The 24,388-nt window shown below is 28.8% G+C and overlaps 1 protein-coding gene across 3 annotated transcripts in view; it reads right to left on the bottom strand.

Annotated features, from left to right (window-relative positions):
- Positions 1–24,388, bottom strand: part of LOC142325068 (uncharacterized) — a 968,357-nt gene that overhangs the window by 513,686 nt on the left and 430,283 nt on the right. For all 3 annotated transcript variants that reach the window (XM_075366386.1, XM_075366387.1, XM_075366389.1), the window contains exon 3: positions 6,918–7,194. In XM_075366386.1, coding sequence (XP_075222501.1) covers positions 6,918–7,194 — 277 coding nt within the window. The remainder of the gene's footprint in view (positions 1–6,917; positions 7,195–24,388) is intronic.

Raw genomic sequence — 24,388 nt, 5'->3', positions numbered from 1 at the left:
AACAATGGATTCGTAAACAATCAATTTATTGTATTTTCTAATTCAATTTTTTTTTTCTTCAAGTATTTTTAAAGTTTGTATCCTTCATTCTTCGTCTTTTCTTTTTTTTTTATACATAACATCCCCTTTCACTATCCATTTTTCTTCTTCATTCCATGTAGTTTATCAATCTTTTAAATTAAGCTCTTTAAGAAGATATCAAATCCAGGACGACAATCAAGTGCTGCTATGTATGCATAGCCCAATTTCACAAGAACAAGAAAACAAAAAAGAAAGAAATCAGCCAGGAAGTTCAACCAACATATAAATGGAAACGTTTTGTCATAATCATGAGGAAAACGAACGCGTCGGGGATCTAGGAAGCGCGGAGCACTCTTGCTGGTCGTATAAAATTTAATTCATTAAAAAATTCGCTGAAGGTTCATCTTCTAATGTTATGAGGGAAAACAGAAAGAACATTTATCCATTTTAATAATAATATTTTTTTTTTCTTCAATCATTTGACTGGTTTGATGCCGCTCTCCAAGATTCCCTATCTAGTGCCAGTCTTTTCATGTCGATGTATATCCTATATCCTACATTCCTAACAATCTGTTTTACATATTCCAACCTACCTGTACATATTGCCTACCTGTACAATTTTTCCCATTTACCTGACCCTCCAGTATCAAAGCGACTATTCCAGGGTGCCTTCAATATATGGCCTACAGGTCTCTCTTTTTTTAATTATATTTTTCCAAATGCTCCTTTCTTCATCAATTTCTCACAACACCTACCTCTTCATTTGTCACTTTATCCATCCATCTTAATAGTAATAATAATAAAATATCAGTAAAATTCCTATACTAAGAGTTTTAGTGGTGTATCTAAAATTATTTTATAAGTATAATCTTTCTTACACATGAGAATTATAAAATGAGAGGGGAAATCGTTTCCATTCTCTTTGGTTTGGTATAAGATGGTATCAAAAAGTATTTTACCAAATTAACGAGTCTATCCTAAAAGTGTTTTTCGAAAGAAGCAAGATATATAAATCAATACAAAATAAACCGGTGATCAATTATTACTATTTTTATTTACTGTAAGATGATTATAGATGTGGCTGTAATTATAAAGTATATTAATCATGAAAAGAAAAGAATAAACTAAATACTTTTTTAAGCGTTATTTGAAAAAGTATAATTTATTAACTCTGTAAAATATATTAAGCTTCCAATTTACTTCAATATGATGTATCATTACAAAAAATATATTTACCTTGAATTACTTAATCAGTTATATTTTCACGTGAAGCGTATCTGTAATTATTATTACTATAGTTGCAAAAGATTCTCTAATGACTACAGAAATTAACCGTGATTTTACGGTTATAGTAACAACAAGAATAGAAGTAACAATAATAGCGATATAGAAAGGGCTATAATCATTTACCAGTTACAAAATAATGCGCCTAAATGTTCAACAGACAGTTATTGTTAAAGGTATGAGTAAATGAGGAGTGAGAGAGAAACGGTAGAGTGAGTAGTTGGGAAATTTTGGGATGGTTTATAGATGATGATGGGTGGGACAAGTGAAAGAGAAAGGGAGAAAAGCAGGATGATGAGGGAGAGGGGAAAATTGTCGATGGCGAAGAGGAGGAAGTGGAGGGTTTTAGATGTAATGAACAGATTGCGTGCACTATGGACACGGACACGTGTTGTCCTGCTGCAGGCCAGAATACGTGATGAACTGTGATCAATAACCCCTTCCTCTTACCCATCATCCCACGCTTCTCCCAATTTTCCCTTTAAAACCCTATACCCGAAAGATATTACCCTCTCTATCTCTTTCCTGTTCATCAATGTAACATCATCATAACCTTCCCTCACTTTCTCATTACCACCATCATCATCATCGCATTCCTGGGTAACGTTTCATGTTATACGAAATCGGTAGTAGTAAAGTAGTCAGTACTCAGTAGTAATAGTAACGTAATGCGTATATCACATACGTACTAAATACATTCGGACATACATTATTACATTTGACTATAACAGACAAATCTACTGAAATAAGCTAGTACTGCTTGCTTTAGTCTCTTTACTAATCAAAACATATGTTCTCCATTACTTATAACCAACATAATAGATTCATAAATTAAACGTGTTGTACAACATGTTGACTTTTTATTATTCTGTTTACATATATATATATATATATATATATATATATATATATATATATATATATATAAATATAATTCATCACCTAGCATTTCTGAAACAAATTTTCCGAGATTCCAATGAGATAATAAGTCAAATTTTTTGCTGTAATTATATTTATATTTTATCTAAATTTTAGTCAAAATAAAATAAATAAAAACTAGCCTAAAGTTTTCTTTGCATAAATGCTACCAATATGCTAATATTACCACAAATGATAATTTGCATTACGTCAAATCCTCTGATAATCCAACAGACGTACTGTCTAGACGTTGTTCACCAAGTAAGTTAATTGACATGTCACTTTGGTGGCATAGTCCTCATTGGCTTTTACAAACTGCTGTCCATTGATCGAAAGATACTTTAATATTACCTTTAAAAATGTAATATAAATGATGAATGTCTAATAGAAAAACTCAAAAATATTGTAACGTCATTTGTTGCATTTTTTGTGTTGCATTCGATTACACAGAATGGTTTTCATATCCATATTTTAATTCGCATTTTTAGTTTTTATTTCAGATTTATTCATAATGCCAATCACAACGAATTTCTGGTCCTTTAACTACTCAGGAGCCAAACCACACTCTTACCTTTTTTATTCAACAATCACAAAACATACATTTTAGTGACGAATTAAATAATCTTAAAAACAATCAAATTATTTCTAAACAAAGCAAACTTATTTCACCTGATCCATTTCTGGATAATTTAGGTTTACTCTGCGTGGTAGCAGACTGGACAGGACAGGACAATCTTTGTTACGTTACCAGCGAAACATCCTACTGTTTTATATCCTAATACTAACATCTCAAAGCATTAATAAATAATCAATCGTAATAGAACTTTGACATAAGTAAATGTACACGACAGAGACGTTTAAAAGGTCAACTTAATGAGTATTCGTATTATAAAATTAAAAATTTAAAGGAATGGAGAATATAACAAAACGATTAAAAAAAACTTTTCTATCACAAAAGATGGTGGATAATACTTAGAGATATGTATCGTATATAGGAAGAAATTAAAGATAAATTTTATATAATGCAGTTTGAATAAGAAATGGTAGAAATTAAGCATTTTATAATAGTAATGGTGTCATATGCTAAAAGAAAAACTTAAAATTTGGAATTAAACACTAATAAATAATGATAAATTTTGTTAAAAATAAATCGTTAAAAAAATAACGCCACATTAAAAAATACATACACACACAAACAATAATTTTTTAAAACTAACCCACCCAATCAATGTATATTCATTAATAATAAAAGATAATCTATTATTCTTGACAATCACGAAAAAACTTCAAAGTTCCAAACAACAATAGACAACAAGATGGTTTGCCGAATACAACTTTTAAAAAACACAATTAAGAAGTGAATAAATGATAAATAGCTTGGCTAAATATCAAAATAACACTAAATTTAAACAGTAAAAAACTTACTCGTTAATATAGAATTAACAAGTTTTTTTTACTACTAGGTATAACAGCCAACAATTTAACAAATAAGACGTTAGCAGTTATATAAAAACCAAAGCTTCATAAATAAATTAATTGAATATAAATTAATCTAGTCAAAAATCATAAATTAGGATGTTTGTTTTTAATTTAAATAATAACGTTACGTCATTATAATAAGGTTATGTTACGCCGTGAATGTACTATTAAAAAAAAAAAAAATGTAAAGTGCGCTGCACATATAAAGTAATACAGTGAAACAGAATCTAGTTAACAAAAAAGCTTTAGGTCTTATATTTGATGCTTTACAGAATAATTAATGTAAACAGATACGTATACAAAAAATATACTTGTAACACCGATGTTGTAATTGGAACGAAACTGTATAGAAAAACCTTACTGTTTTTATTGAAATAAAAATTGATGTATTTACAAATTTTAAAAGATTATTGAACAGGGAGTTACGGATAACAAATTGCAGTTGGATAAGCTTTTGTGGGAAAAAGAGCAAGGAAATTAGGTATATTGTGCAGGTAAAGCGGTTTGTAATTTATTAAATGGGAATGATAATCTTTGCAGTGTTGCACTACCGTTTTACGTGTCAAACATATCTAAAAAAATCATTTTCGGCACGCGCTAAAGGCGGAGGTAGATTTCACTGGTGATAAGTAGAGGATAAAAAAGATTCCCACCTTAAAGTTAAGAAAATCTTCAAATTTACTCAATACGACGATGGTTGCATGTTTCACATGTTTAACATACAAGTCCCATCTTCTTACAAATCCGGCAACATTTTGGTTATCCCTTGCTGTAAGGTTTGTCATACCAAAAATTGTTACAGACAAAAGTTTTAAGTAATGTTTAGAGGACTAACGACAACTTTAAACCGATTCGATACTGTGCCTATAAACGGTGGTATTATTTTTTTTTTCTTCGGTACCTCATTTTTTCCACTCCGTAGGCCAATGGTTGGTGATATAAAAAACCTTTATACAGTAAGTTTTAGACCATTATCCAAAGAATAATAGGAAATTAAAAAAAATTCGATATTTTACTTAATAAGAAAGTTATAGCGATATTTTGGTTTTAGTGGCTTTTTTTGATTTTTTGGTTTTGGTCATCCCTTGTCGTAAGGATTACTCATATCAAAGATTCCTTCACACAAAGGTTTTAGGTAATGTTTCGAGGCCTAACGATCACTTTAAACCGATTCGACACTGTGCTTATTAAGGGAGGTATGAATTTTTTGTTTTCATAGTCCCTTTTTTTCCACCCACTTAGCCAATGGTTGGTGACATCAAAAACTTTACTTATATATGTTTTAGGTCCCTATTCAAATAATCGTAGGAATTTTTAACGAATTCAATATTTTACTTAATAAATATGTTATAGCCCTCCATTTTCACCCCTATGGTCTGATTTTGGCCGTTAACTAACTCGACCGAGATTTTGGTTCGAGTATTTTTTAAGGAACAATTTGAAAGTGATTGGCGCAAAATTACGGCAGTTATAGTATTCATAAGAAACTGAAATATATATATATATATATATATATATATATATATATGTGTGTGTGTGTGTGTGTGTGTGTGTGTGTAAATGTACATACACAAACTTTTGAGCTGACGGTGGTTTTGGAATCTGGGGGATGTGAAACGTGAAGATATGTCGAAAATTTCCGGAAGTTGAATAATGGTACCCATTACAAAAGGTAGCTTTCATAAGAAATTACCTAAAATTACAATGAAATTGTAAGCCGAACGGTAAGAGTCTCTCAGATATCATTTCTTCCGCTCAAAAAACAAAATTTCTGCAATGTAAAAAAAACTGTTTTAAAAAAACGATACTGATTTCAAAAAAGGTAAGACACTACATTTCTATTATCAAAATCTGTTATTAATTTAGAATTTTCTTTAAAAAAAAAATACATGTGAAATATATGAAATAAACAATAGATATACAATAATAGATAACAAACAATGTTTAAGCGTTCCACATAAGAAAAAAATAGAAAAATATGATACAAAACTCTTACCGGCTCGATTTCATTTATTAAACAACGAATAATCATAAGAATTGTATTATTTCTGTAAATGTGATATGTATTACACATAAATGAAATTTTTAATAAAACTGGTATAATAATAACCTTCACAAATCGAAGATACATGATGTAATATTGCACATTACTTTGCAAGTGTAACCCTTGATTTTTATGGTATCCGTGGACGCACTTTTTACATTCTTATTAAATGAACTTTTTTTTATTTCGCCATGAACTAGTTCAAATAGTTCTAACCGTAAAATTTTTATTTTACCGATCGAATTTATTTCTGTTTTATGTAACAAATCTTTGTTGTCACATTTGTAACACTTCCTACCGTTCGTGTTTTCGTCTTTTATTAGCAGCTATAATTTCTTGTTTTAGCTACTACTTTTATGTTCTTTTTTAATGAAGTGATGGGAATTAAAAAAATAGTTTCATCTTCAGTACTTTCATTTACATAAGAACATTTACTATTAAAACAAGCTGTAGTGTATTTTCTTTTAAATTTTATTATTTCAACTACATTATCCAGTAATTGTACAATATCATTCGTAAATTCAAGTACCTTTAAGTACTGCTACCTAGCGGCGCGATTCGTAAACCCACCTTTTTGAGGAAAAAAGTGACATATTCAGTCCCGCGGAAGAAAAAACCGTTGTCTGACAAAATTCCAGGCAATTTTTGAAAGTATCCTTTATTATAAATCTAAGTGAACTGAAATATAATATTTTCATCCTTATTTTTCAATATTTTTTCCATTTCCATTTCACTATTAGATTAGGACATGTTTACAACTGTAAACATAGTTCATTGACTTCGCCGTGCCGTTCAGTTCTGAGGACTCTTACCCGCGAAGTTCTAACGAACTTCTTGAATGTACTCAATGTTTTCAGTAGAATGATATTTTTATTCTTTTTTTTTTGAAATGCGAGAAATTGGCATTACTTTATCTACATATCCAATGATAAACTTTTTCAGTTTTGAAAAAACAAGTACGACACTATTTTTGGTCTGCATTTCTTTTATTTATATTACATACTGTATATATATTTTGGAAAAAAATACTGACTCATTTTAGAATGCCATTAATAGTCTGAGATTTAAATAAAAACGACGAATTATTAAAAATAAATCTTAAACAAAAAAAAAGATAATCGTTAATAAGAATTCATATTAATAGATTTTTACAGAAAAAATATAAACTGACCGTTGGAATGAAGAGGACCGGTACCCAGGAGGACGTCAATGCTACCTTCAGCTAGCATCTCTGAATCCTGATAACTGATGGATAAAGTAGCATCCTCTTGTAACCTGGCCAATACGGAAGCCAAACTACCCTTATCCTCAAGATCCTCGGTGTCTCGCAGCTGCAGCGTCACCGACCCCTCGCCCGCTGAACTGTACATGAAGACCGCAGCGTGGGGGCTCGATGACGCGTAGCTGGTTTGCAGCGGGAGGCGTACGCCAGGCACCTCGTGCACACCCTAAAACAATATGAGAAAAATGATTAAAATTATAGAAAAACATTTCTTTTAAAATTCTATCATAGAATAACAATATCGTAAAAAAATGTTACAAAATTGGTTCAATTAAGATTATCCGAATAGCAAGACAGATCCTTTACTCATTACAGTGAATTCATAATAGACTGGGAGTAAATTTGTAAAATAATAAATTACTAAATTAGCGAGATAATCGGCAAAATAATGGTAGTATTAATTTTAAATATTAGTAACACGTGGACCTGCTTGGTATACAATTAAAGAAATAGAGAAGTTGTTCGTTAATTGTTAAAATACAGTATTTTTCGTCGTTAACCTCACTCATCTGATTATGATTTCTCTTAAGCATTACTTTTTTTTTTAATAAAAAAAGTCTGACCTGGACAGCATATTACTTCCTTGTACGCCTATTAAATTACATATACTCGTAGAGATTTTTTTCTGTACTTCATTTAAACTTATTTCATTTGAAAGTGAGATAAGATCCTACAATTTTGTTTAACGTCGCTCAAGTAGTTATGTGGTGTAAGTGAGAACATGTCGGATCTGTAACCATGGACACATCGGTTCAAATCCTACTTCATATACATATATTTTTTTAAACTTATTTTTTAAATTTAAATATTTTATTTATTAATATTTAATTAATAAATAAATAATTATTAACCTCTGTAAAACTTTTTGAATTAAAATGAAAAGGATATAAAATTTTATTTCACTAATAATTTCTCCTTTTTTCAAATATATATATATATATTTATTTATTTATTTATTGTTATTATTGAATTATTATTTATTGTAAAAAGCTTTTTACAATCACAGGTTAATAATAAATCAATATATTTAAATTTAAAAAAAAGTTAAAAAAAATGAATATGAAATCGGATTCGAACCGATTTGCTTTTCCCTTGTAAGATCAAAATATTTCATTAATTAAAATATTATTTTGATATAACTCTAGAACCAATAAAATAAGTGCCACTGATGATATATCGTTGAAAAGTTCTCAGAGCTTATTAGTGCAATTAAGAAAAATTCCAAAATCCAAATTTTTGGATTTTGTGCAATTTTGAACACTTTTGGTCCAGTCGATTACAATCAAAATGGGAGGTGCTGCAAAACTAGATGATACAACAGACCTAAATCCAAAATTTTAACATCCTACGCCTAATCGTTTTTGAGTTATGCGAGATACAACACGCACATACGTACGTCACGCCGGAACTAATCAAAATGAAATCTGAAAACCGAAATTTTTTATCACAATATTTCCTTTACTTCGATATAAGTAAAAATTAAATTTAAAAAAAAAATATTTTCTTTACTTACTTGTACGCTTATTAAATTACATATACTCGTACAGATTTTTTTCTGCACTTCAATAAAACTTATTTCATTTGAAAGTGAGATAAGATCCTACAATTTTTTAATAAAGTGGACACATAAATAATAGCATTGTGGTGGATACCACATTTACTACAAGGGATTTAATGTTAAATAAAAACAATTGCACAAAACGAAAAAGCTAGCACTAAATTATATTTATTTTATAATTTGATTGTTGAAATTAGTGACATACTCAGCCACCTTAAATTAATTTCTTGTACCGGCTGTGTTGATGTGAAATGTGAAAAATAAGTCATAGAGTATTATTTTTAAAAGTTCTATTTACATATTTTAATATAAAATAGTATTTCTATAAAAAATGTCTAACTACTACAACAAGAAAAAAAATCCGTTTCCGCACGCCGGAAGGCGAAGGTAGATATTACATGTGTTAAGTAGTGGATAAAAAAATTTCCACCTTAAAGTTAAGAAAAACTTCAAATTTATTCAATACGATAATGTGAAAATAAGTTTAATATACGACAAGCCCCACCTTATACAATTCAAGCAACATTTTGCTCATCCCTTGCAATAAGAGCTGGTAACATCAAAAACTGTTTCAGACAAAAGCTTTAGGTAATGTTTAGAGGACTAACGACCACTTTAAACCGATTAGAAACTGCCCTATTAAGGGAAGTGTGATTTTTTGTCTTCTAAACTCTATTTTCCACCTCTTGGATCAATGGTTGGTGATGCCAAAATGCTTTACTTCGATAAGTTGTAGGCCCTTATCCAAAGAATAGTAAGAACTTTAAACGAGCTCGATATTTTTCTTAATAAGAAAGTTATAGAGATATTATTTTTCGTAAAAGGCCCCACTTCTACCCCCATGGTCCGATTTTCCCATTAACGAACTCGACCGAGATTTTGGGTCGTTATATCTTATGTATCAATTTGGAAGTGACTGGCGAAAAATTACGGCAGTTATCGTGTCCATAAAAAGTGATCTATAATCTATATTTATAGTTTATATATATATATATATATAAACTTTTGAACTGACGGTGGTTTTAGGGTCTGGGGGATGTGAAACGGGAGGATATGTCGAAATTTTCCGGAAGTCGAATCATGGTACCCATTACAATAGGTAGCTTTCTTTTATGATCTACCTAATACGAGTATTAGGCAGATAAATAAAATAAATAAATATCTAAATAAATAAATAAATATAATATTAAAGGGGAAAGTATGATGATCATGTCAAAAAGTGATTATTTTTGTAAAACTTTACGTTTTAAGGTCCAACAAGTTCATCTAGACCAAAAAACATAATATATACAGATGTTGACCTTATATCTCAGGATTGACCGTACCGATTTTCTTTAAATTTCAATCAAATATTTCTATATATGGGCATTAATCATGTTAATTTTTTCAAAATTCGTTAAGGGGTGAGGAGATATCGTGAACAAACCAATTTCGATTTTTTTCAGAGGCATTTTAGAATAATATTGATTAAAGAAAATTTGTTACTTAAAATTCATATACAAACAGCCAAAAGGATTTTTTTTTCAAAAATCGACCCCCAACTGTTAAAATTATGATATATGTATTTTTTATTTTACTCTATCTCTCTTTCATTAAGATATTTATTCAACATTTTTTCGAAAGTTTATAGTTCATATATAGTTATCATGAAATCTCGCACCTAAAATGCAAAAAAAACTTTACAATGAATAAGGTATTTCAAGTATTGTCTGACTTAATGACGTAGCAGGGAAAGTGATGTAATACTTTTCCAGCTTTTATATATATGTATATAAAAAAAACAAAATAAAAAAGCGATGAGTAAGTTTAACATAATAAAAATATTAATAACTAATAGAACATAATTTTATTTAATTTTCCTTTTCCTCATCCTTAAAATACCATTCTCATTTTTCAGGCCATCTAAAATTTAAAAGGACCTTCAAGAAAATATTAAAACCTTTTTGAATTGTTTTGTCATCTTCTAAAAATTGAATGATTAAAGTAACTATGGTTGCTTTATTTCCCTTTATTTTCATTAACGAATTCTCATTTAATAAATCAATACTAATAGAATTTTGTATTATTACGAGTATAATTTTGTATTATTATTAACATAAAGGACATAAATTTCTTTTATTTATAACGCTATATAAAAAACAGATTTTTATAAGTTACAATAACGATTGTATTTTCAATCATTAATAAAAATAAAATAAATTAATAAATACCTAATATAAAAATTAACAATAATTAAGCTAAATAAAATTTTAATCTAAAACGAATTTCAAAGGATAAAAGACATTAATCCAACAAAATAGAAATATTATATAATAAAAAGATTTCATCTTTTCAACGGAAAAATAGTGAAAGATCATATAAGATTATAAACAATGAGGAATATAACTGCTTAGAAAAAGATTTAAAAGTTATTTAAAAGATTTTTATTTTATTAAACTATTAAACTTTTATTCCTTAAAAAGACATAATAATTAACGTAAAGAAGATCTACAGACAACTGAAACAGCTGAAATACTAAGGGATAATACTTTTATAATAACTTTAAAGCTATTAAAATACTTTTCTTTCCTCACAGTATAATTTCAAATTAACAACTCATTATAATTTTCAAATGACAACTCAAATGTTTTACTGATACCTACTCAGAAATTTAGAAATTACCCTAAATAAAGACAAAAAAACCTAAGATTTCCAAGATAATTACGTTTTATGAATAAACTGCTTCATTTGATCAAAATTAATAATGATAATAATTGTACGACAATGTTGATTATTATTGAGGGTGTTCAAAATTCTGTTGGAGAAACCCTGAAAAGAGATATGAGAAAGTTTCCGAGGAGGAATGTCGGAGGGTGTTGTAAATTGTAGATACGTGATCTGCAACTCTACTCTACGATCTTATATAAATGTAAAGGATGATGGTGAAAATTAATCAATTATGACATATTTACGTGTAACCGAATAAAAATAGATACAAATTAATTGATATATGTATATTACGAGCGACAAAAAAAAAATGACAGAAGTAGTTTTTATTGAAATAAAAATTTAGTCGTACAAAAATACCGGCATTATTGTCATAAAAGTTTTATTTCTTATTTTCAACATCAAATGAATTGGGAAACATTTTTTGTAGTTGCAACTTTAACAAATGGATAAAAGTAGTAGCAGTCGGTTGATGGTAGAAAGAGAAGAAAACACGTCGAGATAAATAGGCAGATAGAAAGAGAAGAAAAAATGAAGACAGAAAATAAGAAAAATACATAGAGATGGGACGGGAGAGAAAGAAAACGATAGATAAAGAGGAGTGGCAGTTCTCCAAGAACGCTGTCAGTGCGTTGGTGTTAGTAGTACAGTATCTTCCTTCTTTAACCACTATTACTTCTTCAGTAGTTCTTTGAGATGCGACCGTGACAGCGACAAATATATCAGAACGCTCGGACGACACGGACGCTACAGCTATTCGCACTTCTTAAGACAACCCTCATTATGTTCTGTCCTAAAGTATCAAATTAATTTCTACCATGTATTTTACAACATACCTCTTTCAACTTACAAAAAAAAAGTATAATAATAAATCAATAAATAGAATGAAATATAAAAAAAAAGACACTGAACTATATATATATATATATTACATCTAAATTAATGCACTTAAAACCTTGTACTTATATCTTTATTATATTTTGTTTTATTTAAAAAAAAAAAAAATATTATTTGACTTTATTTTATTTAAAAATTAAATGGACATTTCTAATTTTAAATAAAATTAACAAGATAATCCTGAATATTTATTATAAAAAATTACTAAAACTCTTCTTTTATAAAAAAAAAGTTCATATTAAACGAAAAATACTTTCTGACAAATACATTAATTTTAAATCCAACTTAATTATTTCAAATGTTCTATCGTTTTTTTTTTTTAATAAGTAGACGTTCTTATTAAATTAAATAAATATGATTTGACCAACACAGTTTTTACCAGGTTTGAAAAATGAAGGAGATTTTCAGTTCAAATTCAACATACATATATTGTATATCCGCAATTATTTCGAGAATTAATCTTCATGAAATTTTCAGCACATGAATTTAAAGAATAAAGAGAAAGTTTTACGGAATATATGTACTGTAATAAATAGAAAAAGTATACTAAATTTAATAAAATGTCTGACACTCAAACCAAAACTGAATTGATCTTTTCTAACAAATGATGTTTCTTATTTTTCTATTGTTTTTCTTTGCTACACCAATTTCAAATAACTATTATTCTTTAAAGGAATTTAGAATTATTAAAGTTAAATTGATTTTAAATGCCTTCTGAAGAACCTGCATGTTTATTGATTTATAATTAATTAGTTTCTACAAAATTTATGAAATAATTTCAACAATATTAAATTTATTAAAATTAAAAAGATTTTTTAAAAATATTTCTATTAATATGATTTTCATAATTCTTTTGATTTTTGGGGAAATAATGTTTTGATTTATAAAAACGATTTTTGTTATGCAAAATAAATAATTCTAACTTAATTTGCACATAACTGTAATATATATGTGTAAATAAGTTTTTTTATTCAACAATATGATATGTAGTACTATAATGTAATTTTTATACTCTTATATTTAATATTCGTACTTATTTCATAAGTTAACAACAATACTTTTTAAAATTAATTTTGATTTTTTTTTTTCAACTTTTGTAGTTGATTGCAGAGCAAGACAAATCTTTGAAATTTTTTTCCGAAAACAAAATAGCAGCTGTTTCTTGTTGATGGAGCAAACACTCAAAACATTAATTTTCAGCTGAAGTAAAAAGGTATAAAAATTAATAAATCAAAATAAGAAGAGTATTTTCGTAAAATATTTGATTCTATAAATTTAAAATCACTTTCTTGAAGATTAATTTATTACATGATTTTAATATTACCACAAAACGTTACAGCCGTGCTATGCTGAATGTAAAAAATATTATTTTACCCTTTGGCACGTAATGTTATTTTACTGAATTTTTCAGTTCAAGTTGCACACAAAAAATTTCAGTAACTTTGTTACTAAGTATAATAATAATAACAATTTTGTTTTTATTATTCTATAATCTGCAGGCAAAATTGATCAAATTTTTTAGTAGAATATTGATTTTTAATTATCAACCTACCATTTTCAACTTACAAATTATTCTTATAGTAGCTTTTTTTAGTGAAGTAATTACATTATGATGACTATAATTACCCCAAAAACATTTTCTGGAAGAACAATTTCCATATGATTTAACAAACAGCATTTAATTTTTTCATTACGTTTCGTCATAAAACCTAACGAAAAAAAATTACTTTTTCCAATAAAAAACATTTTATATTCTCAGGGCTGCCGTTTTAGAGATATTAACAAGGAGATTGATGCAATAATCATACGAAAAGAAAAACATTACATGAGTAATTAATTACTTTTGAAAATAAAGCTCTTAAATTTAAAATTTAAAAATTATACTGCAGCTTGGTAAATATAACAAAAGTCGAAATTTTAATAACAATTGATAGAGATATCGCAGTTTCTTAAGGTTACAGTACAGTTTTATATTTTAAATCTATTCTACATTTCCCTAATAAGAAAATATGATTACGATGAAAAAATGTTTAACAAAAAAGTTAATTTAAAATATCAACTGAAACGGCCATTTACAATTGCTGTACAATCATTACCAGCAGATATTAAAAACAGAAACAAAAAAAGGAGGTTTCAGATAACAAAGTCAAGGATGACAACCAATTTTCCAATTTACAAATTTCTAAGTTTGTATATAGGCAAATGCAATTACCAATACCGGCTTGCCAGGCCAGACGTAGGTGCAGATTTAATACAATGGAAGTGTAAATGTACCGGTAAACATCTAGTTTGGAACAGCGTCAGGTCGACCACTTCTGAGAGGTGTGGTTAATTGAAACCCAACCATCAAAGAACACACCGGTATTCACAGTCTAGTATTCAAATTCAAAGGCAACTGCCTTTATAAGGACTAAAATTTAGAATTCTCGACTTTGAAAATCAGCTGATTTATTAACAACACTTTATTGAATAAAAAGTAAATAAAAAAATATGATTTGGACACTACATTACGTTCTTGTACACCTATTAAATTACATATACACATTTTTTGCTGTACTTCATTTAAACTTATTTCACTTGAAAGTGAAATACGATCCTACAGTTATGAAGTGACAGTTACACAATTGCATTGTGGTGTTCGTACCAACATTTTATATATTAATTTTGTTTCACGTCGCTCAAGATGTTATCTGGTGTAAGTGAGATCGTGTCGGATCCGTAACCATGCACACATCGGTTCGAATCCGACTTCATATATATATATATATATATATATATATATATATATATATATATTTTAAACTGTTTTTTTATATATAAATATATTGATTTATTAATAAAATAATGTCTGTAAAGATTCTTGAATTAAAATGCAAAGTACATAAAACTTTATTACACTGACTTCTGATATTTACTCATATTTTATTCAATCAGAGGTTAATAATTATTAATAAATCAATATATTTAACTTAAGAAAAAAACATTAAAAAAAAGGAAATGAAATCGGATTCGAATCGATGTGCCTTCCCCTTGTAAAAACCAAATATTGCATTAACTAAAATTTCATTTGGTTATAATTTTGGAACCAATGAAAATAAATACCACTTATGATATATGGTTGCAAAGCTCTCAATGATGGATGATTACTGCAGTTACGAAAAAGTACAAAATCCAATTTTTTTTTAATTTTGGGCTTTTTTGGACACTTTTGATTCAGTCGATTGCAATCAAAAGGGATGGTGCACACCTAGATGTTATAACAAACAGTCTTAAATCCAAAATTTCAACATTATTTAGCTAATCGTTTTTGAGTTATGCGAAATTACATACGTATGTATTTACGTACGTACAGACGTCACGCCAAACTAGTGAAAATGGATTCAGGGATAGTCAAAATGGATATTTCCGTTGATATTTAAAAACCAAAATTTTTCGCGATTACAATACTTCCTTTTCTTCGTAGAAGGAAATAAAAATACAACTACAACCGTTTGTTATCGAGGCCCAAAAATATATGATGCGATTAGCGTCATACAAGCAAATCTCTTTTTTCCTGCGTTCGATATATAACGATTATTACGCTCAAAATACATACCATACGTAAATATACTTCCGTAAGGTATTATTTCAGAGGATGAATGATGATGATATATATGAATGTAAATGAAGTGTAGTCTTGTACAGTCTTAGGTCGACCGTTCCTGAGATGTGTAGTTAATTGAAACTCAACCACTAAATAACACCGGTATCAACGAACTAGTATTCAAATCCATACAATAAAATAAAAGTAACTGTCTTTACTAGGATTTGAACCTTAGAAATCTCTACTTTCAAATTTGCTGATTTGTGATAACAAGTTAACCACTAGACCACCCCGGTGAGCTTTACAACTCGACCAATCCTGACATAAGTATGTTCTCGAACCAATACACATAAATTTGAATCGATAATATAACATGTACAACAAAATAACTCACATAATGCGTAGTAATAATATCACTGAACCAAATAATTACAACAAGAGTTCTTGATAAACATGTAATAAATCAAATAAGAAAATAGATATATATATATAATGAAAATATCATTTAATCACAATGAATTATAATCATGAATCATTATATGGAAAACAAATATTTTTGTTTTCCGTACAATTGCATGTTAGCAGGTTCCCATCTTTTTACCTCACCGGATTGGTCTAATGGTGAACTCGTCATTGCAAATCAGCTGATTTCCAAGCCGAGAGTTCTAAGATTCATATCCTAGTAAAGGCAGATACTTTTATACGGATTTGAATACTAGGTCGTCATTAACCACAAATCTCAGGAATAGTCGACCTGAGACTGTTCAAGATTACATTTCATTTACAACATACATCCTAATTCATCCTCTTAAGTTATTACTTAAGAGGTTATTACCTTGCGGTGGTTCCGGAAGCTAAACAGAGAAAGAAAAGGATCCCATCTCTTGCTTCTCGCATTCCATAATATATATATATTTATTAATTAATATATATTAATTAATTAATACGTTCATATTGCAAACCGTAGGTGTGTATTATAAAAAAAAACACAATAATTAAAAACGTATAATCAAACAAACAATAAAATATATTATTAATTAAAAAAATAAAGTGTTTAAGAAACATTGTAAAACGAATATTTTTAGCCAGATTTTATAAAAAAAATCTGTTATTGTTCTACATAACCGCAATAAAAAAAGGGTAAAAATTATTTTAAAAATATCTAAACCATTAAATCCTCCAATCCAAACTGTCCCCCCTCCCACTTAGTGTATGTACACCTCTTTTGTACGTTAGTTAGATAAAAGTTATCTAATAGAAAGCACAAATATTATCCCAATAAAAGAAATGTCTATGAACAAACGTTTTAAGTTAGATATAACAGTTTAATGTTCTAGGGATTAAAAACTTTCATAAAAGAGTAACAGAATTAAATTTGAAGCAGGCAATTGGATATTATCGTTATTCAACAATGAAGTTTTTACTTCTTTATTTATAAAGAAAGCTTTCTTAACTATTTAATTGGTAATTATTTCTTAAATATTTAAACAATCATTTGTAACTAATTTGTAGTCAGTTTTTAAGCAGTTATTATATTACAGCAATTCTCAAATCGTTAATATTTATAATAACCCAAACGATTTTTGTTCTACTCGTAATTTCAATCCAAGTTACATTAACGTCTGATTTTTAATTGTATTTGCTTTTACAAATTTAAAAAAAAATCTTAAGGTTATGACTTTTTAACAATTGAAATGGCAAAACAGGTTTAGATTTTCAGTAAATTATTTTTTAAACGAAATTTGGAGCATATACTTATTTTCCGGTTAATCTCCAATATACATTACCTCTTTATTTGTAAGTTAATTGTTGTGATCTGTTTTTAAGTAATAAAATTGAATTTCTGTTACAAATATCGCAAATAAACCGTTCACAAGAAATACAAAAACGAAAACCCAGTATTTTGTCAAAAATGAGAATAGAATTATCGAGACACAAATACTAGGTTTGATCTAAGTCTTTATGGGATACTAAAATATGTTTATTACTTTTTACCAGCTAAGTTTGTCAATAAATAGTTTTCAAAATTTTACGTAAAAATACTATGAATATTAGAATACAAACACATAATATTTTTATTATTTAATAATATAGATTCAAAAATATTAGCGTTTAAATAATATTTATGTACACAAACAATTTTTTCTTAAGTTTTCTGGTAGAAAATTACAACGGATATTACAAAAGAAACTTTTCTACTGAATAAAACAAGAATCATAAAAATGGATTCTTTTGGGGAAAAGTATCGCTTAAGAAAAATATTACAGGTGGAATTGAACCTCCTTTTTTTAGTATTTATAGATAATTGCTTCTCCAGATGGTAAATAAACAGATGTCTTTATTAAGGGATGCAGTGTGTTTATAGGGGAAAGAAGTACATCAGTGTTTATTTTTTAAGTTTAAACATTTCAGGAAAGTTTTGCATTTTGTGATTCCAAAATTTCTTCGACGCATACTTATTTATTGTTTTTAAAAATTCATTTTTTTTATGTTTACGAAAGCAAACCTTTTAAAGAAAAATCATTATTATTTTATTATTTTTTTTTTATTATTACCAATTTCCTCTGATGGAAAAAATCTGATGTGGACACCACATGACTTCCTTGTACGTCTATTAAATTACATAAACATACGTTTTGCTGCACTTCATTTAAACTTATTTTATTTGAAAGTGAGATAAGATCCTACAATTCTTTAATAAAGTGGACACTTACACAATTGCATTGTGGTGGACATCACGTTGCATTATATTTTTTTGTGGTGTCCGTATCAGCATTTTATAATAATTTTGTTTCACGTCGCTCAAGTATAGTTATGTGGTGTAAATGAGAACGTGTCGGATCCGTAACCATGCACACATCGGTTCGTATCCGACTTCATATATATATATTTTTTTAAACTTCATAATTTTTATAATACAACACAATTTGATAAATCTAATAATTCCTAAGATATTTAAGATTGAAAAATTGAAACGACCGCCGTTTTGAAATTTTTCAACGAAGATTATCGCTATTTTTTTCCTATTAAAAAATGTTAATTTAAAATAAAGTAAAAAATTTTAATGCGTTATCTCCAACCGTACTTGAAAAATAACTTTAAAAAAAAAACACAAAATGGGGGACGGACAGAAAAATATGCGTTTTTGGACCTATGTTCACTGGACATTTCTTCTTCAGTATGTTCAGTAGAATCATTTCCTAGAATTTGGCCTCACCTTTAAAGGGCATCCTGTATATATATTATTGTTATTTTATATATATATATATATATATGGAATTCAGTTAACAACTGTTGGTTAGATGAATGTACATAAAACATACAGATAATTAAAGAGGGTAATAAATAAATTATACTCCTAAAGAGTAAGAAAAAAATATAACTATCAAAGATTAGAGAACTATAAATTAGATAGAGAAAAAAAGGTTATAGATAGATAAATAAGAAAATAAAACTTCAGTGAAATGTTGTAACTCAATGTTACGTGAATCCGATGAATGATAAATATCTACCCTGATGTATGTCACCTACTCAATGAAAAATGGAAGACAATTTTTTTAACATTAAATAATTAATGGAAACAAAAGTAATATTATTTAATTACATTTTCTGCAGAAAATAATTAATGATGGTATTTTAGTAAATACCAAAGTTTATAGAGAAGATTTCATGTGCAAACTATTCACAGTACATGCGTGCGAGCGAGTGAACGAGGAGGTGGTTCATCAAGGAGAATCTCCCGCTGCGCTGCTACGTCTCTTCTACTTTCCTCTTGTCACGTTGTAAGAGCACGCCCGGTGTCTGACATGAATCAAACCTAGGGACACGTCTCTCCGTACCCGTTCGGTATACAAGCAGAGAAGGATCCACCGCATTTCTCCCATCTGTGTCTTTCCATCTTTCCCCCTTCCCCTTCTGTTTAACCTTCCGACCATTTCGCCCCGCTCTACCGCTTTTCCTTCCCTTACCGTTAGTTAAAAGGGTTCACACTCGGTAATTTCTCACTGTTACCGCTGCTTTCGTCCCGTTCCACTTTAATGAAGCCAAACGATGTAAACGTAGCGAGGATTTCTAGTAGACTGAACCTTCATGGTCGTTGGAATCAACAACATTAACAAGATTAACCTTGATGATAGCTTCTACTGCTGGAAACTTACTCGTTAACTACTCGAAAAACAAATTCAAGTACCGTCTAAAACCTTTTTTCAACAACAAATATACTAATTCGTCAATCTGACTTAAATAGAAAATTTTTAAAACAAACATCACAAACAATCTACATGTAACTCATCCGCCTACAGTATCGTACTGCGGTTACTAAAAGTGTTCAGTGGTCGCATTTGAGTTTATAATTACTTAGCTCTTGCGTAATACGTAAGATTTCCAAACCCGAGTAGAAGCCAACAGATATAAAGTTTTTATTTAAAAAAAAATTAAACTATGTTAATTGAATATTGTATCTAAGCAAAAAGAAAGATAAATATAATATAAATAGAGGTTACGTGCTTTATTGCATATTATTTGAGATTCCAACTTAGTTGGAAAGCTATATAACTTTCCGAGGTTTATAACATAAATGTAGGGTATAAAATCTACATGTATGGTTAAAGTAAAAAAAAATCAATATAAACTAAAATATTTTACTAACAAAATGATACTATTTCTATACTTCCTTTTTAAATAATTTTTTAAAGAAATTTACTGTTTAACGTTCTACAATATTAAGAACCATTTTTTACCTATTACTTCATCAGTCAATTTACTGGTTTGATGTGATTTTCCTCATTCCTTTGTGTTTTGTGCTAATCTTTCAATCTCATTATATATAGGCTACTACATAAGACATTCTAATTTATCCATATATTTCAGTCTTTTCCCTTTTCAACCGGTTTCTATCTACATATTCATCTATTACCATTGTAGTAAACTAAACATAATTTCCGTCTCCTTAGCGTCCGGGAATCACCGTCAGATATTACTTCAGAGGAAGAATGTAAGTGAAGTGTAGCCTTAAATAGTCTCAAGTCGACCATTTCTGAGATGTATGATTAATTGAAACCCAAGCATCAAAGAACACCGGCATCCACACTCTAGTATTCAAATCCGTATAAAAGTAACTGCTTTTACTAGGATTTGAACGTTGGAACTCTCGACTTCGAAATCAGCTGATTTGCGAAGATGAGTTCACCATTACACCAACCCGGTGGATTAAGTTAACCAAACCTTGACGCATTAAAACACTACGTAGCAATCTAGTTCACCACTTGTGAAAAGATTTTTTCACAAAATTCCGCCTGCGAAAATACATATTAAAAACCTACCTTATATGATTTTATTTTACCATGTTTCGCTGCGATAAAGTATTACATTCCACACAAGTGTTTTTATTAATATATTTAATTCTTAGAACAATGTTTGATTCTAGCATACTTATGTTTTTAATGAACGTTCTACTTCGTATGTGCCAGCCTGATTATGGTTTCTACTTTCCTTTTTCCATCTTTATTTCCTAGATAATAAAATTTCGCAACTTCTGGTTAATTATGATCTTATATTTTAATATTTAATCTGTTAATAACCTCCTTTCTAAAGAATTTCATCATTTTTGTTTTAACTCTTATTTTAAATTTAACTTCTCTCCCTTCATAACCAAAATGAACAGGATATGAGTAAGCAATATATCTTGAAACAGATTTTAATTCTATTATTTATTTATTCAATCGAATCTGATCTGACTTTTTAGGACATTTTTAAAAAAATATTTTTTTTTACTTGGCTGCTAGGTTTAAATTTAATAAATTGATATGTGATCTTTAAGAATTTCTTTCAAATCATTTTTGACTTGAGCCGGAAAAAACAATATATTTAATTACTTTCAACACTTTTACCATCTCTCCTTGCGTCGTTATTCACTTTCCTTTCAAATTTGTTTCGATTTGTCAAGAGCCAAATATTGAAGGCGTAAGAGCTCCTACCCTCATGGTAGTGTGCTTTTAACATTTCTGTTTATTTCGTTCAAGAACGATTAAGGAACTAAACAAGCATTCATTATTAGTTTAGGTTCTGGATCATAATAAAGATATTATAACATAATAAAAACATAATAATAAGTAGTTTACCACCTCGTAACTAGACAATAAAGGGAAATGAAGTTTAATAAGTATTCTTACCGGAGCTGTTTTAGTATTCAATAGTTCAGTACTTAAAAATGAGCCTATAATTATAATTGAATTTCTTAAATCGTTAGGTTACTCAAGAATAAATTTTTCATCAATTTTAATATTAAATGAAATATAATATCTTTATTTTTAATTTATTTTGACAATGGAAAACATATTTAAATAAAATTAAAAAAAACAAAAAACACTAAACTTGTCTCTTTTGAAAGTTTAAAAAATAGTTATGTAATACAACAAAACGTTTTAACATTACATTTTATATGCATATGCATATGAATATTTATGCATATAATATAAAAAATATAATTTAATTAAGCATGAAATGTTCCCTGAATTTAATTTAGTTCTATATCTGTAATCAATAAATGATATTTTACGCAGCATAAAATAAAGTTAAATTAATTTAATAAAGTTGTTAACAAAAATAATAAATAAATATTAATTAAAAGATAGTCGCCATATTTTAACAATGTGTTGAAACGCCTAAGCCATGTTCTACTTTCATGTTAAGTCATTCATTATTTATGATGAAAATAATTTCACAAATCACTTAAAATTCTTTCGTTTTCCTTTTAAAAGTAACATCGAGATAAAGCACTTTTAAATTCTAAGGCGATCGAACTGGCACGTGTGGTCCATTTAGAGTTTAGTTAATTACAAAGATTTTTCAAAATATATAATAATTACTGGACATATATGTAATTAAATATATAAAAATTCGATGAAAATTAAAAAATGAATCTAAAAGAACGTATGTTTCATCAATGCATGCGTAATGTCATAGATAACCAAACTTATAATGCAGTACTTAGGTGAAGTGATGCCTTATAAATTAGTAGTAGGACAGTTTTGTACGTGCATTTATGTGAACGCGTATGTGTTTTGGTTGTAACGTTACTGCATATGCACGTCAACCATTCAGTACACTCAATTTAAACCCATTTGCATTTCGATATTTGAATTCCTCCCACTTCAATACGCCCTCTACATATACAATCTGTACGCATAGAGTCCGAAGTCCGATTCAAACCGTTCCCAATTACGCTACAAACCCGAACGTTGACATCTCATATATATTTTGTCTATTTAAATTCTACGTGATTTATTTAAATTTAATAGTTAATATACATAAATTAATTAAATCCAACATTACTGACTTAACATGAACTATAAAATATTCAAAATAAAAATCTAAATAAAACTGACTACCACATTAAATTTACGCACGTCATATTTTATTCTTTCTTGAATTAAAATTTAATCCACCAGTTATTAATAATTCGCAAAATTAACGTACTAAAAGTAAAATAAATAAGGAAAAAATTGAAATATTTTATTTACTTAGCGAATTTTTTACAGGTGTCATCACTTCTATTTGTTTCTCGAAAAGAATTTCAAAAGTCAAGTTTACTCCCCTACTCGTTACTGAAATGGACTCGTCCAACATCTGAACATAGCGACGACGCAGTAGAACACTACCGATAGTAACAACAATGCAATCATAACGTTCAGTGTACTGCTAGAGACAAGATGGTCGCTAGATGAATGTGTTTTCATTGTTGAGTCGTACTTCAGTACGAAATCAGTGGTTGCAGTGCAAGATTTGTTTCGCCATACGTACCCAGATAAACCAGTTCCTAACAAAACATCAGTATTAAGGTTAGTTGCAAAATTTAGAGAGACTAGTTTTGTTAATAACAAGGAACACAAATGATCTGCGTCAATGTTGAATACAGATACAGTCACTAAAATCAAAGACCGATTACTCGCCTCGCCAAATAAATCGATCAGACGTTTGTCTGCTGAAATTAATTTGTCTAAATCAACTGTTCATCGGGCGACCAAACAATTACAATTACGACCTTATCGCATTCAAACGGTTCATCGACTTCTTGAGCCCGACAAAGAAAAACGGCTACAATATTGTCAACGGTTCCGTCGATTTCTGCGTGAGAGAATTAATGTTATGGATTCGTTATTTTTCACAGATGAAGCACGGTTTCATTTGGAGGGCTACGTAAACAGCCAAAACAGTAGAATTTGGAGTGCTGAAAATCCCCACGTTTATCACGAAAAACAATTACACCCGCAGAAGTTGGGCGTGTGGTGCGCGATATCGCGGAAGAAAATAATCGGTCCTATTTTTTTTCGAGTACACCATTAATGCAGAACGATATCAGGATATTTTATTTCAGTTCAGTGCACTCTTGGAAGAGGAAGACAAACACTGCTGGCTACAACATGACGGTGCAACATCGCACTACGCAGGTTCAACTTCTGATTTCGTTGAGGAATTCTTTGGTAATCGTGTTATCGTACGAGGATTGTGGCCACCAAGATCTCCAGATTTGACTGCGGCGGATTTTTTTCTATTGGGTTACCTCAAACAAAAAGCCTACAGCAACAAACCACGAACACTTGAACAATTGAAAGTCAA

This window comes from Lycorma delicatula, chromosome 5 (assembly GCF_047948215.1).
Source record: "Lycorma delicatula isolate Av1 chromosome 5, ASM4794821v1, whole genome shotgun sequence".
NCBI classification, from domain to species: domain Eukaryota; kingdom Metazoa; phylum Arthropoda; class Insecta; order Hemiptera; family Fulgoridae; genus Lycorma; species Lycorma delicatula.
The sequence above is the reverse complement of the archived record's forward strand: the minus strand, read 5'-3'. Positions and strand labels throughout refer to the sequence as shown.